The sequence below is a fragment of the Condylura cristata genome, unplaced genomic scaffold (genome assembly GCF_000260355.1).
Source record: "Condylura cristata isolate star-nosed mole 26May11 unplaced genomic scaffold, ConCri1.0 scaffold00028, whole genome shotgun sequence".
In the NCBI taxonomy this organism is placed as follows: Eukaryota; Metazoa; Chordata; class Mammalia; order Eulipotyphla; family Talpidae; genus Condylura; species Condylura cristata.
In genome coordinates this window covers 13,076,159-13,091,612 of record NW_004567129.1, presented here as the reverse complement: position 1 = coordinate 13,091,612, position 15,454 = coordinate 13,076,159, and the positions used below count along the sequence as shown (strand labels likewise).

The 15,454-nt window shown below is 46.6% G+C and overlaps 1 protein-coding gene across 1 annotated transcript in view; it reads left to right on the top strand.

Moving 5' to 3' along the window:
- HYDIN (HYDIN, axonemal central pair apparatus protein) overlaps positions 1-15,454 on the top strand; it is a 289,232-nt gene that overhangs the window by 167,910 nt on the left and 105,868 nt on the right. The window contains exons 24-28 of the mRNA XM_004690198.2: positions 10,377-10,511; positions 11,166-11,247; positions 11,705-11,713; positions 13,240-13,347; positions 13,586-13,795. Coding sequence (XP_004690255.1) covers positions 10,377-10,511; positions 11,166-11,247; positions 11,705-11,713; positions 13,240-13,347; positions 13,586-13,795 — 544 coding nt within the window. The remainder of the gene's footprint in view (positions 1-10,376; positions 10,512-11,165; positions 11,248-11,704; positions 11,714-13,239; positions 13,348-13,585; positions 13,796-15,454) is intronic.

Below are 15,454 nucleotides of genomic sequence, written 5' to 3'. Positions count from 1 at the left end.
AGGACACCAGCCCTATGGGCTAGGGTCCCCCCATCTCATTTTAACTGAATCGCCTTGGAAAATATCCTATCTCTTGCAAGTATGGTCATTTTCTGTGGCACTGGGAGGTTAGGACTTCCACCCTTTGTATTTTGAGGGACACCGACTTAGCCCATAACAGTGTTCAATAAAAAAAATTAAGCAGTAAAATAGATGAGGAAACATATGAAGAGTGAGAAGTTGTTGGTAGCATTAGTCCATGATGAGCAGGGTGAGCTTAGTAGAACTCACTGGAGAGGGAGAGGGGGAGAAAGAAAATCCGAATAGTTAAATCTTGCTATAATGAAACACTAAGTACTGTTGTTAAATGCAAGTTCTTCCAGGAATTCAAGGAACAAATAATTTCAAACTTACACAACACTTTTCCATGAAAAATAAGAGAAAATATTACCCAACTCATTTTAGGAAACTAATTTAATCTTCGTGACCAAACTCATTAAGCCAGGTCAGAGACATAAATATTTCAGGCCCTTTTCACTCATTAATTCAAAAATATAAATGCAAAATATTCATCCAAATGTTAGCAACCTGAATTCAACAAAGGATAAAAAGATAGGATGTTATGACCATCATTTCCAGGGTGCCTGATTGGTTTCACATTAGAAAATCAAAATTTCGTTTACCACATTACCATATTAAAGCAGAAAAAAAAAATACAGTCAACTCAGTAGCTTTAGGGAAAAAAAATATTTAAACTAAACATGGAAAAATTCCTCTACCTGACAAGTCAAGAAAACTACAAAAATTCCAGAAACAGGGCAAGTGTTGCATTTCCTTTCAATAATTTACTCAGGACTCTAGCCCATACAGGAAAATATGAAAATAAATAAAAGGGACTAGATTTGGAAAGGAAGACATAAAACTGCCATGTTCCTATGGCATTTTATCATCATCTGCAGGCAAGTTATCAGGATTAACCAGAATTTATTGATGGTGGTGGATGGGCATGTTGTAGTAAGAGTTGATTGCATAGAGCAGCAGCAAATAGAACATAAAATGTAAAAAAAGAAAAAGCACTTATGAATAAAGCTAACAAAAATGCAAGGTATTTGTAAAGTAATTTTATGTAAGTTGTTAAAGATGTAAGTAAATGACGAGACATGCAGTGTTCTTTGATTTAAGAGATTCAGTCTGGTAAGTATAGCATTATGGCTCCCCAAGATGATCTCAGCTTCAATGTAATGCCAGCCAAAACCCCAGTAGGTTGATCCTAACATTTATGTAGAGGAGCAAACGCATGAGACTAGTTAAGCCCCTCTAAATGAGGAGGGCTTTCTCCACCAGATTTCACTTTGCTATAAAAATAGAATATTTAAAGTGCAATATTGGCTTCACAGATGGGGAAAATAGATAATGTAACAAAATGGTTTCCAGAAACAGGCCCATCCATATGTGGAAACAATTGAAATCATAGAACATAGGCAAGGGATGGCTTATTCAGTAAATGATCCAGGGACAATTGGTATCTATCAAGAAAAAAATAGATTCTAAACCTATACGCAACAAAAATTGAAATCCATGCAGGTTAAAGATATAAATTTGAAAATCACTTTTTAGACTTGGAGTAAATGTAGGATAATGTCTTGCTCTCTGAGTAAGGAAGACTGAACAAGAAACAAAAAACACAAGGCCATAATGAAACTATTCATAATTTCTGCCCTCAGTTTGAAAACTTTTCTTCATCAAAAGACACCATGAAAAGAATAAATAGACAAATCACAAGCTGAAGAAGGTTTCAGCATGCATACTACCTTCAAATTACTAAGGTACAATAGTTTTTAAAGTATGCATTTGAAGGAAAAACCATAATTCGGTTAAGTAATGACAGAAAATGTGTGGTTTGTTCAAATAAGAGGAAAGATGAACAGTCCATAAAGATAAAAAGATGTTCCGCCTCATTAGTAATCTTGAAAATGGAAATTTGAACAGCTAGACACCAATTGCATACCCGCCAACTGGATGAAATGGAATATGAGCATTCGAGCATGGTTGGGGCTTAGGGGACGGATGGCCTGGCGGATGGGGATGCACCCTGAAATAATCACTTTGGAAAACCACTTGTCATTTGCTGGTATCGTTCTCAGGAACGTTCCAAAGCCTCTGGTTTCCCGTCCTCTTGTTGCAACTTCTCTCTCCAGTTGGGCTTCTTCTTTCCTCCAGTTTTTCCTCGGAAGTGTGTTTTACGTGTGAGCTCTTCCTTTTAGCTCTGTGAGCTGTCTTCCCAGGCTCACTGCCCTGCTGGGTTCTACCATGCCCCGCCAGGTGGCTGGCTTCCCCGGCCACCCCCCAACCCCGTCATCTCCTCATCCCCTTCCCTCTGACGTCCATTGCCAGTCAAAGCCAAACTTTCTATCTATGCTGTTCTCTAGAAAAATCATTAAAGAATAAGACTCAGATTTGAGATGGGGCGTAGGTGGGGGGTGGGAGGGAATTTCTAAGCTCATCCCTTTGCCCTCAGCTCAAGCGTTCCACATCAGAGAACGCCTTTCTCTGGATCCTCTGAATGTCTCAAACACCAGCTCTGTACAAGGCAACATAAGAAAACAGCGCACTGGTGGCCACCTTGGCTCCCAACCCAATTTTAGCTGCCGCTGACCCCTCTCCGAGATCAGAAATGACGTCATATCCGGACAAAGCCTTTCTTCATCCCACCAGCACCTTCACATCCTCTCTTCTTGTAGTAAAATTGCATCACATGTACAAAAATGTCCACAAACCAGACACTAAGTGAAGTGAACGTCCATTACCACTGTAAATGTAATACCAGTAAATCCGAAGCCCCTTGTGCTGTGTGAGGCCAGTCTTCTGCAGAACTGCTTCTGCTGAGTCCCCAGGAAGCTGCCCCTCCCCCAACCCCCAGGGATCCCAGACCCCACACATCTAGAGCCTCCTCTCCTGCTAGTCTGGGTCAACTAGTTGACCCGACCAGGGGATCAGAATTGCCTCGTCTGATCTGGGCTGGCAGAGGGCAGGCTGGGAGCCATCCCTCACACCTGATCTCCAGAAGCAAGGAGGTCTGCCTGCCTTTAAGGTGGGCCTGCCCATGACTCAAACCCAAGGTTCTGCGGGAGAGAGGCCTTGAAGGGGGTCGGCCTTCATCGCCCCCTCAATTTTAACCTGAAGATGATCGCTGGATAAGGGGTCTTGTAGTCTGTGGCTATTTGTAGTTTAGTCCAGTTTTCTGAGACAGCTTACCTGATAGCCCATAGAGAAATGAAGTAGGCTGTTTTCATTTTGATTTTGAGCGTTATAGAAGTTTTTGTCCTGCCTTTATGTTGCTTTAGAAGAACTCTAGTTACTTTATCATAGATCCGTTCTTTCTGAGGCATTTTCCTGTCATCTCTAGTATCAGCGGAAGCCATCGGCCTGGTTGATATCCAATGTAAGCTAAGCCAGCTTGTAAAGGAATGACTGGAGACTTCCCGTGCACATCTGAACTCACTCAGGGTTATGTCTGCGGGATTCATTTAGTGATCTGATTCTCAAACAGAGCTTATTTGATTTATCTACATGTTCATTTTAATTAGATCTCCCCCAAAGCTAGTTACACCTTCTGAAAACTAGACATTAAAAGTAATTGACTTAAAAACCCATCCTGTTTTGAAAATAGAGCTTTGAAGTTGTGAAGAAGGGAGGCTTTGCAGCCAGCCTGTTCAGCAGCCTCGCTAAGAACATGTAGCAGTGGGGACACCTTCTGGAGCATCTATGGAAGTGGCCATTTCTCACAGAACTCCCTCTGAAAGTAGATTCTGGTCACCTTCCTCCACTGCTCACCTCACAGCAGAACCCCTTGTGGGAAATCACTTCAAAGCCAAGGTTGACCAGGTCCTGCTTTTTCTTACCTAGATACAATCAGGATGGGTTTGTCTTCTTCCAAAAATATGTTCTCAATAGTACGTATACATTCCTGAGGTTGTGAATTCCAGCCACCTCTAAAATTAAACTTATTTTTTTTTGTGTGGATGACTACCATAGGCAAGACATGGCAGTGTGACCAAGAAGAACAAGAAGTCCTCACCTATTGTGCAACAGAGTTGTGAACTTAGAGGTTGACTAACTTAGCTGGGCCACTCACTTGCTCTCTGAGCCTCAATTCTGTCACCTGGAGCACTGGAGACCATCCTCGTACCTACCTCATTGAGGGTAGCAGTTAAAGAGACAGAGCTAATAAGGTGCTTCCTGGTAGGAAGTACGTGATGAATAGGACTTATAGTTCCTTACCTCGGGCCTGTCCTCACCTGTTCAGACATCTGTAAAATACCAGAGACTAGGATGGCCTGTAAACAGCAGATTGAGAACTCCAAGAAGGTGGTACAGATTGGGTCCAGTGGGACCCACTTTCTGGCTCAGAGAGAACATGAGGTTTTCATTGTGTGTTCATAGGGTGGAAGGCAGTAGCTTTCTGGGGTCTCTTTTATGTAAAGACATAAATCGCAATCCCCAGAGCTCAGCCTTTGAGACCTAATCACCTCCCAGAGACCACCCCCCCCCCCGGCTCCTAATACCATCACTTCACGGATTAGAATTTCAATCTATGAAATTGGGGGGACTTGTACATTCAAGCCATAGCAGGGCTCTTGTTTTACCCACATTGCTGGTGACCTTGCTGCTATCTTTAAGGCAATGGATCTGCCTTGAAGGCACATGAGAGTCAAGTGAATCAGAACCACTGCAGGGGGCTCAGGTCTCAGTTTTCTTTAAAGGTCCACATGATTCCAATGGACATTGCAACCCTTTTGGGAAACCTTTAAAAAAAATTTGTTTTACCACCCCCTAAGTTCAGCTGTTCTGTTACGTCCTCCAGCTTCCCTGTCGCAGGAGGCTAGTTGGAAGCATGCCAGGACCTCGGAAGACCAAGGTCCCCACAGTGACTGTGTGTCTGCAGCACCCCCCTCCATGGCAGAGCTAAGCATGCTGTAGGGAAGGCACTGAGCCAGCCCCATCTGTTTCCGTATGTCGTTCGCTTCCCAGTGTGGGAAGACCAGCAAGTGTAAGATCACAAAGCCGAGCAATAAATAAAGAAACATGGCTAGGACTTCGCATTTGTGTCCAGGGAGGCCCAGGAATTTGCCCACTTGTGACATGATTTCAAACAATGATTATAATCTGCTCCCTTTAGAAAGAAGAATTGGGGCCTATCTGATCTTGAGCAGGTGTATGATATATAGTCAGAAGGGGGGAGGAAGTGTAGAGGGTAAAAACACTAGAGAAGCAGAAATGAGATAAAGGAAGAACAGGAGTGTAAAGTGCCATCTGATGGGAGCTGACAAGCAAAGGTGAATGGTGTGCATGACATGGCATGCATGATAAATTGAGAGCAGTGGACTTGCTGGGCATAACAGTAGGAAAAAAATACCTCCCCAGTGAAACACGGTGCTGTGCCACCATCCCAAGGTGGGCAGGTTGATTGTTGATTCAGACAAATGGAAAGAGAGTCTCAGAGGCGTCAGATTTGTCAGGCATTTAATGCGGATGCGGGGACACAGGCAGAGCAGCAGGCAGGGCCGCAGAGGGGGCTTTGAGGAGACAGCAGCCAAGACTCCCCGTCCGCATGGTCTCACTCTCTCTCTGGCTACTGTCTCTCCCCCAACCTCTATGTCTCTCTCCACCCAGGGGTTCATAATTACATATGTGTATGCCCCCTGCTCTCTGGCCTCTCACCCCGGATGTCTGTAATCATAAGTGTAAGTGCCCCATGCTCTGGTTCCCGAGCACTTTTTGCAGTAACACAATAATGTATGTGGGCAGTGAAACGAGGAGGAAAACAAGGCCTCTGGTGGCAGCCACAGAGGCGGCGACAGGAGGCAGAACAGAGCCTGACTTACTCCCTTTGCCTTACGCATGGACTGGCACAGGATTTGCACCCCTGGATACTGCAGCCTCAGTATGGACCTCAGAACCACATAGGAGCACACCAGCCTCAGTGGCTGTGGCAGGTCATTTGCTCATTTTGATATGAATGATTTATAAGAATGATGAGCAACACACCCTGCTGCTGACATTTTCTGTCCACTCTTGAAATATTTGCATTCACGTCTTCATCCTATGGTTAGTTATTGAGGGTATTTGTACAGAGTGCTGTGCTAAGGATAAACACAACCAATCTGTATCTGTTCACTTTTGCCACATAACAAAACACCTGTCACTGTTTAAACATCAAACATTTATTTGTTCTCACACATCTGTGAACTGGTTGGATGGTTTGCAGGTTGCCACTTGCCATCCTCTGACTCCCCTTTCGTCAAAGAAGTGACATGGAGAAATAGACTCCCCCTCTGCAGGGAGCAGAGACAACTAACAGTGCAGAGTGCCATGCTTACAAGAATTGGGGGGTCATTTTTACAACTAACTGGGTACAGCATCTGATTAGGATTCAGACAAATCGAGGGCATGTCAGTTTCTACCTTGTCTGAATACCAGTGGTCTTGCCCCTCAACTGAAATCCAGAAATGACTGGGCTTCTCCCTCCTAGTAACCCGTGCACCTGCCAGGCATATTGCCTAATCACCACGATTAGTCAGGGCAGCTTCTATCACTGATACGGTGCCCAGGCCAGAGTATGTAAGCAGGGACTCCACCAGATAAATCATCCCCACGGGCCCCCTACCGGCTTGCACTGAACCCCATATGCTCTTACTGTGGGAGCCCTGTGTCTCCAACACTTAACCACTGGCCCTGGGGTCTGCTGTAGTAAGAACTGGTTTTCGCATCTTCGGGGTCATGCAGTACTTGAAAGAATGCCCTGGACACAGGGCATGGTCATGTGTTGAGGGAGAACCTTCTAAGAGAGTCAGTGAAGGAAGACAGGGTCGCCCCCATGTTTCCAGGGCAATACTCCTGAGAAAGGAGCCCCTTCCTGGTAAAGGGGGTCTAGGCAGCACCCTAACAGCATCTGCCACAGTGGTTAAGTCAGACAAAACTCAACAGCTTGAGCCCAACAGAACCCACTGCAGGGTCCCTGTGTCCACTCTCAGAATCCAGGTCCAGTGAATGAAGCAATTGGAAGACACGTGTCTACACCACAGCTGCTCTTTGTTTACGAGGCCTGCCATTTGCACAAATGTCTAGCGGACACCATTCCATCCCTGAATCCTGTCAGAGCCACAGCACAAAATGTGATCTGAGATACAAGCCCATCCTTTGGGTTCTGATTTTGATGCAGCACTGCCTCCAGTGAAGGAGGAACAGGAAATAAGAGCAGGAGACTTTCTAAAATTTGCCTGATTAAAGGATGCCCTGGCCCTGACTTCCCCAAGAGACAAAAATAAAATAGGAAGAGGGAAATTGCTGAGGCCACACTGGTGGCCTCGACACGGTGTGTGATAGGCACCCCGACCCCCACCATGGAAGGGAGGCTTCCTCTGGCTCCCCAGTGACTCTGCTATGGAAAGCTCTGGAATTGGTGCAATATTGATTTTCCTTGCTTGCTACGCACTCGCTTTTAAAAATAACTGAATCTAATCCAGTTTGGGTCAGCATAACAGGAAAGCAATCATCTGTTCCTGAGGGTGGAATGAAATCTGATCCAAAAAGCTCTACCAGCATTCTATTTCCATTTTTTGGAGCAGGTTTCAATTTTGATGATACGTGGAAGCCTTGATGATAAAGGCTGCCCTGTGTCCCGCGGCTCTGTCTGTGAGCGGGGAGGGCTGCTTTGCCAACCTCCTCTGTTTGTTTCCCAAGAGACCTCTCACCTCCCAATTGTCCGGTTTATCATCCGAGGTGTTGTTTTTCCTCGGGTCCACAGACACTCCCCAGCGCTGTGTTTTTCCATGACAGATAGTCCCATGTGCTTCCCCCGCCGCATCCAACCCAGCATCACAGGGGTGCAAATGTTGCTTGAGAAAGAGTGATTATGCGGGGCAGCGATCTGGCAGAGTCTCCCCAGGCATCTTTGGTGACCTGGGGTGATTTAATAAGTGCTCCGAATCACCCTCTATGGTTTTTGCCGCCCCTGACTGGTAAGGCTGTGTGAGAGCCCCATAGTAATTATCAGTTCTAGTCCTTAGCCATCATGTTTTCATTCCTACCTATGACTTGGCCTAAAACTGACTGTATCTTAGAGCCACCTGGGAGGGCTCTTAAAAATCTCCCTCCTGGTTGTTGCCTGAGACATGCCAAATCTGAATTACCCACAAGTGAGATTTGCGAGTCTTTATGATATGGCGCTTTCCAGCACCCACTCCAGCCTGGGTTCTCTGCCAAAATGTGTCAGCCTGAGCCAGCTGGAGACATTTGGTCTGGATAAGTCACATGGACACTCATGCAAGAAGAAAAGATGAGTTTGTCCACTCTTCTCCAAGGCCATCGCAGATGGGATGAAGTGGAGACAGGTCCGCAGGAGAACTCAACAGTCTCAACTCCTGTGTGAGGCTCATCCATCCATCCATGCCTCCATGCCTCCCACCTCCCACCTCCCCTCCATCCCTCAGCTCTCCAATAAATCAACCATGCATTGAGCTCATGAACTGTGTATAAGGCCCTGGGCTGTGATGCCTGCAAAGAGATTACACCTTGGATCTTGCCCTCCAAGCGCTTGCAGATCTACGGGGTGGTGAGCCCAGCCTGGGCAGAAGCTCGTCCACGGCATTCCCAAAGGTGCTGTGAGCTGACCTGCTTCTTAGAAAGAGCAATCAGTTCAGCTTAGAGCCTTCAGCAGACAACAAACTAATATCATTGATTTTTTTCCCCCTTCAAATTGTTGATTTTTCTAAATATGACAGATTAAACCTCAGTGTTTTCATTTATGGAAATAATGTAAATGTTACTGAGCACCACAATGTGCTGTCACCCAGGCTCACCCAAATGGTTGAAATTTAAGAGCCTGAATACCAAGTGTGGGTGAGGAGATGGCCTCTCCGAGGCGCTCGCCAGTCGTGCAGAATAGTGCAAAGCCACAAGGAGTCCTTTTGGTGGTTCCCTCCAATGTCAGGCACGCTTCTGCCACCACCCCGCACTGTCCTGCCTGGGGATTTACCCCAGGAGAACAAAGACACACGTCCACACAAAGATGGGTCCATAGCAACTTTGTTGATAAGTACGTGAACCCCCAGAACAGCCTATGCATCTGTCAAAGGGAAGACAGCTAGAGAGCTCGGGGTACTGGTCAGTGCCAGAGGATGGCCCTACCCACTAGAATCACAGAACCAATACGTCACGTGGAGCAAGACGAAGCCAGACACAAGAGGATACATATTTTTTATCCCATTCCTGTGAAGCTGTAGGCAAATCTAATCTATAGTGAAAAAAGCAGGTGCGTGTTTGCCTGAGTTGGGGTTTGGGGGCCAACACAGCTTTTAAGATGATGGAAATGTCTGGCATATGCTTGTGGTAGTGGTTGTACACACATATACACACTCGTAAACACCCATCACACCGCGTGCCTACAGTGAGTGCCTGCGTTTGTAAACTGCTCCTCAGTGAAATTGATGTCTGTTAGGGAATGCTCAGTATGGTGTTGGGTGTGGAACGCCCTGATTTTATAAAATGGCACTCGGCATGGCAGGGAACTCCAGAGGCAGGGAAGGTGGCGCCCAGTGGGGAGTTGAGGCCATGTGAGCATGTCACATATTATTTGACCTTGCTGCTGGGCCCCGGAAGCCAAGGAGAGGCGCAGGTGGAGCAGAGTGCAGGTGGAGCCAGAGGGAAGCTGGAGGAGACAGTGGGTTGAGATTAGTATCAAGAGTTTGAGATGAGCAGGGCAAAAGGCCATAAAAATTCAAACACACCCTAAAGGGATCAGGGAGAATGGGGTGACTCTCCGCTTTGGCCCTTATGACATCCAGAGCCCTTCTAAAGAGTGACAGCTGGTCACACGGTGTTTAGTGGGTATAGCCCCCAGGTTGTCCCTCCACCCTCTGGCCAGGGCCAGCTTGAGGCAGACCTAAGAGAAGTGGGGCTGAGGTCGGGCAGTCATGCAGGATGCTGAGCGAGCTCCTTGCGGGCCTGGCTCTGGTCCCAACCTTGCTTTCTGGGGCCCAGGGAGCAGGATCGCTGTTACTCATTTGTTCATGAACACCCTCAGTGCCCCTCCCACCAAGCACTATATAGACACCATGAAGACAGGCCCTCCAGGCTTCACAATCCAACAGGGACGTGTGAGGTAGGAAATCAAAGGAGAGACACCTGGCCACACTGGGAGGGGTGGTCAGCAGCCACTTCAGGAGAAAGTGGAAGTAAGATTTGAAAAAGAGGCGTCCCAGGGAAGGCGGAAGGCAGCCCCTGCCAAATTGACCTGGTCTAGCATTTGGGGCTTACCCTAAGAAACCAAGAGCACCCCCGGGCAGTGGCTTGTGCAGCTGAGGTGTGTCTGTGTTCCTTCCCCAATGTATCTGTAGGTTTGTGACGTGGCCAGGGAAGTCCGGCAGCGCCACTACGTCCCAGGTGGATTCCATCGTGGTAACCTCAGCATCTGTCACCTCGCCAGCAATCCCGGTGATAGAGTCCCCTGAGATGGATTTAAGTGATTTTAGGTAAGTGCAAAGGCAAAGGCAGAATTAATTTTTTAAATAGCATCCTTTGTCTATGCTAACTCCCATTCTCAAGTTCATCCCTCATTTATTCATTCAACCAGCCCACAGTTTAGTGAGTGTCTTTCTTGGTGGTAGGACCTGGTAGGCATCTAGGTTGCGGAGTTGAAAGTCATCTCTGCTCTCAGGAGGTCGTAGGCTTCTGGGCCCTGGGGAACTTGAGCCCTTCCTGTCACACTGTCCTCTGGATCTGCCAAGTCAGGTCAGGCAAAGTCAGGTCAGGGATAGCAAGCAGAAAGGATCTGATGGACAAATAGGATAGCCACGCAACGCAGCCCTCTACTCAATGATGACATTTAGCACTGGACACCAGGGACATGTCCAAATTGCCTGAAAAATTGCTGGAACTTCCCAGAATGTTTTGTCAGTCAGACACAGGCTTGATAGGGCAGGAATGAAGAGTTGGAGCCTAGAGGAAGTTGCCCAGTTTGAGGCCCTAGGCCGCATGTTTGGGAACAGAGAGAACAGTGCTGTCCCCTCAAGAAAGGTGTCCTTTAAGTGAGAACTCCCGCTTATCTTTGGGGACACAGTAGAGGGAGAGAGGAGGGTGGGGCTTTTCAGCTGCTGGATGAGTGACTGGTTTCATTAACTCCCCAGGGCCACGCTTGTGAGCGAAGAGTTTATATCTGAAGAAAGGGAACACAAAATAACTCAGGAGCCCACGGTGAATGTGTCAGATGTACGGTTGTTTTTCCCTGGGGCAGGTTGGCAAATGGTGGCGGGGGGGGGGGGGTCCTTCCTGTAAAACAAAGGCAGAGCCAGGGGCAGAGTGGCTGAGGTTTGGTTAGGATGAAGCTGCCAACTTTATCCAAGTCACTTCCCAACCAAACACCCACCCAACACCTCAGCAAGAGGGAACCCTGGACACCTCACCAAACAGATTCTCTCTGGAAAAGTAGGTTATCTCTGAACCCTGCAATTTGTGCTTCCTCGGCCCCTAGACAGCAGCTGCAAAAGGAGGAATATTTTCATCAATAATTTCATAGTAAAAACACGGGGATTATCCTGAGGGGTTAAAAAGACACATGTTTAAATGCTCCCAGAATACTAGTCTAAGGAAATCAGCTGAAGCACAAAGAACTATGTCCAAACAATGTTTGGTGCAACACTTTAGAAACAGCAAAAATCTGGAAAAGCAAATTACTGTCAGTCCATAGTGATAGAGTCGTTTAAAATGTCTCAGTGGAAGTGCAGAGTAGGGTAGCGAATACGTTGTAAGTGGGGCTGAATTACTGTAGCCTCCGTGACCTGTGGTGCTGGCGAGGGTCTCAGACTTGCCGCGTGCAGACTGCCGGGACGGTACTGCCGAGGACCACCTTCACATGTGACTGTGCTCGTACACAGCAGCTTTGTTGGAAAAAGTGAGATGCATCGGAAACAGCCGTTAGGATGCTGGCTCAGCAGGTTCCATCTGTACAGGGTAGTCCCCCGAGCGAAACGAGGAAATCCTCTAATGCTGATGGGGAGCACTCTCAATGGCTCAGTAAAAAGACTGTCTGCAAAATGGTGCAGAGAATGCTCCCATTTATAAAAGATAAGAGTGGTTAAAAAAAAAATTGAGTGCATGCAGGTTTTACATCATTCTAAGTTACTTTTTAAACATTCATTCTCTCAATTCTCCCAACAACCCTGTGAGGGTACTATTTTCTTTCCCCACTTTCCCAACCTGGGGATATGCCCACCAAGCTGTGGGGCTGGCACCTCGGTGGTCTGGCTTGCCATTAACCCACTAGTGTGTTCCCCATGAGATCCAGTGACATAGTTACAAGGTTTTCTTAGCTTGTACATGTGATATCTCTGGAATGTCAGCATCGTGAGGGCAGGATTTTTTTTTTCTGTTTTGTTTACTATTCTATCTCCAGAATTTAGCTCATGCCTGGCTCCTAATAACCCCTCAATAAGTAGGATAACTAAATGGAACATAGAAGAAAACAGGCATGGTTCCTCTGGGAAAAAGGGATCCTGAAGGCTAGAAAATAAAGATGGGATTTCATTACCACATTTAATTAGTGTTGCATCATGTACATGATGCAACCCCTGTTTTTGAAAGTGGTTTAAATGGTGCTAGTAAGGAATCGCCACATGGAGGGGTGGACCTCACAGCGTGCACTGAGAAGTCAGGATACAGCTATGTAGACACCTCGCATACACACCCAGCAGGACAACTCAGTGACTCATTAATACTCTGTCTTTGGAGCTTTTTGTAGCTGCCATTGTCTTTAGAAGTGTGCACATTAAATTCATACCTGCCCATAGTACTTTCCCCCTTTTCAATGATGTTAACTATAATATATCCAAGAATTCAGAAAAATGAACGTGCAGGTCTCCACCCAGACTTGCACATGTTCGCACTGCAGGAGTGTCCCACCAGCAAGTGTAATTTGACATGAATAAAACAGCTTTTCATTCACTCATGTCATTCACGTTATTCCAAGTCCTCAAATAGTCTCATCTTACATCACACGTCATGTGAAGTGACCTCCTTTTAAAGGCCTCTTAGTTTGCTTCCAGAGTTTTGCTGTTATAAATAACACCATGGTAAATATGCTTGGAACTCATATTTTGGACACTGACCAAAATGTCCAGTTACCTCCATGGGGAGGAGCCATTCATGACCTAGCACGAGAACAGGCTAGCTTTTCTTCCTCCTTCTAACATCTGGGAATTACAGATAAACTCTACTGGAACAGAAGGATCGGTCTCAAGCCAGAGTCGGGAGTTTCAGGAATCCCTCCATCTCTTTGAGCAGGAGGACATGCTTACCATTGGGATAGAAGAAGTAAGTCACACCTCATGGGCCCTAAAGCTGTTCTGACGGAGCACCTGCTCTGGGTTAGAAATTTAAATCCTGACAGAGCACTGCTGCCGCCACCCCATCACGTTTTCAGGGTGTTGGGCTTTCGTGGAATCAAAGGAGTCCAAGTTAGCAATTCATCTGTAAGCTGACAATTTGAACTTACCCTTTGCAGACCCTTCTTCCCGGTGGGCGCTCTCATGGCCAGTGACTTTCTCTGCAGGTGTTTGATATTCTGCCCCTCTATGGAGTGCTGCCCCCCCACAGCAGCCACCAGATCTCTTTCACCTTCTACGGGCACTGTGACATCGTCGCGCAGGCGAAAGCTCTGTGTGAAGTGGAAGGTGGGCCCACTTATGAGATTACACTCAAGGGAGAGGCGTCCTTGGTCAGCTACTCCTTTGACACCATGGACATTAACTATGGACTGCAGGTATTGCCAACTGTGGGGCGGAGGGGACCTGGCCATCCTCGTCCTCATGCGCCCATCGCCACTGGTGCCCCAGCTGTCATTGCCTCACCAGCACCCCATCTTTGATCCTTAATCTGCCTCCCTAAACCCAAACTTCCTCCCACCACCAACTATTAGCCAGATATCTTCACCTGCTTTTCTCATTGCCTCGCTGAAACTCAGCATGCCACTCCATGTGCATCTTCACTCTCAATGCTGAAGCCCATTCCAGCTTCGCTGTTTCTTCTACATAGCACTGCTGCCTTCTCCAGACTCAAGTTCCCACCTCCAAGGCGTTTTCCACCTGCGCTCAGCCCTTCATCTCCCCACATCTCTGCACCACGCAGTGGCTGCTAATCCCCTTTGCTGGAACCCACAGGGTGTGTTTTCCCTTCCCACCGCCACTGTGGTTACCACACTCATCTCACCAAAACAAGCTGAAACTAATCGCAGCAGTTTTTCTCAAAATTGCTGTGCAAACAAGTCACCCAAGAGTCGTGTTCACGTGCAGATTCTGATTCAGTGGGCCCAGGGTGGAGCCTAAACATTTGCATTCCTAACAAGCTCCCAGGCAGTGCTGAAGCTGCTGGCCCATGGACCCCATGCAAGTAAGGAACCACAATACACAGAGCTTCTTCCAACAGCCCACCCAAATGTCATTGTCAGATTTTCCCATTGCATTTTCAAGCCATCAGTCCTGGACTAATTAACCACAGCAACATAAGGGAGAACAACAGAGTACTGAAAAAGGAGTATGGTTTCATAGTCAGAGCTAAGATAATAGTCTCATCTTACTTTCCTACTGACTGTGGCCTTGGACACATTGCTCATCTAGAAAACAGGGGTTGGATAGTCACACCTATGTCACCAGATACCAACCGAAGTGTCTGGTAAGCTTTGTTTCTCAGAATTCTCCGTTATGCCTATTGATTATTTGAAGCCAAGCTAGTTTACTCCTTCCCTGATACCTCCCTCCTTCCTGTCTGCATGCTTCCTCTTACATTATCCCTCTCATCTTCCACTCTGCAGCCCCGAACCCCCTTGTGCTCTGAGTCCCAACTCAGCTTCACCCCTGGGTTATCTCTCACTTTCTTACATTTGATGGCACTCAAATACAGTTTTTTGTCATAATATACTGTATTCTGTAATTTTTACCTTGGAATCATTGACAGTTAATTCTTTATTTCTACAATTTCTCTTCCCAATCATAATTTGTGTTGTGTACTCAGAGACCTTACTGCTTATTAAATTTAGTGTCGTAGACCTCCATTATGTACACGTGGCTTCTGCACATCTAACTACTAGGTGTGGGGCTTGTCTGTTTTTATAGATTAAAGATTGTGCCTGAACTCAGATTCACTCAACATGTTTGAGACCTCATCTGCTGCATTGACCAATAAAATTCTCTTTCATTCCTTACCTCTCAGCAGTTGGCTCTGTCTGGGCTCAGAGTTTGGTCTTTGAAGCGGCCAGTTCTTATCCTAGCTTGGCCTAAGAACCCCAGAAGTGACCTCAGTTTCTGGTTATTGAGCCTGCCGAACTGGCTGCTGTGATATCTAGGCAAAATCTCAGGGAAAAAGACATGTCTGACCTGTTACTATCATGTCTCTCCAAATAAATAAAAAGCTTCATTCTAGATCA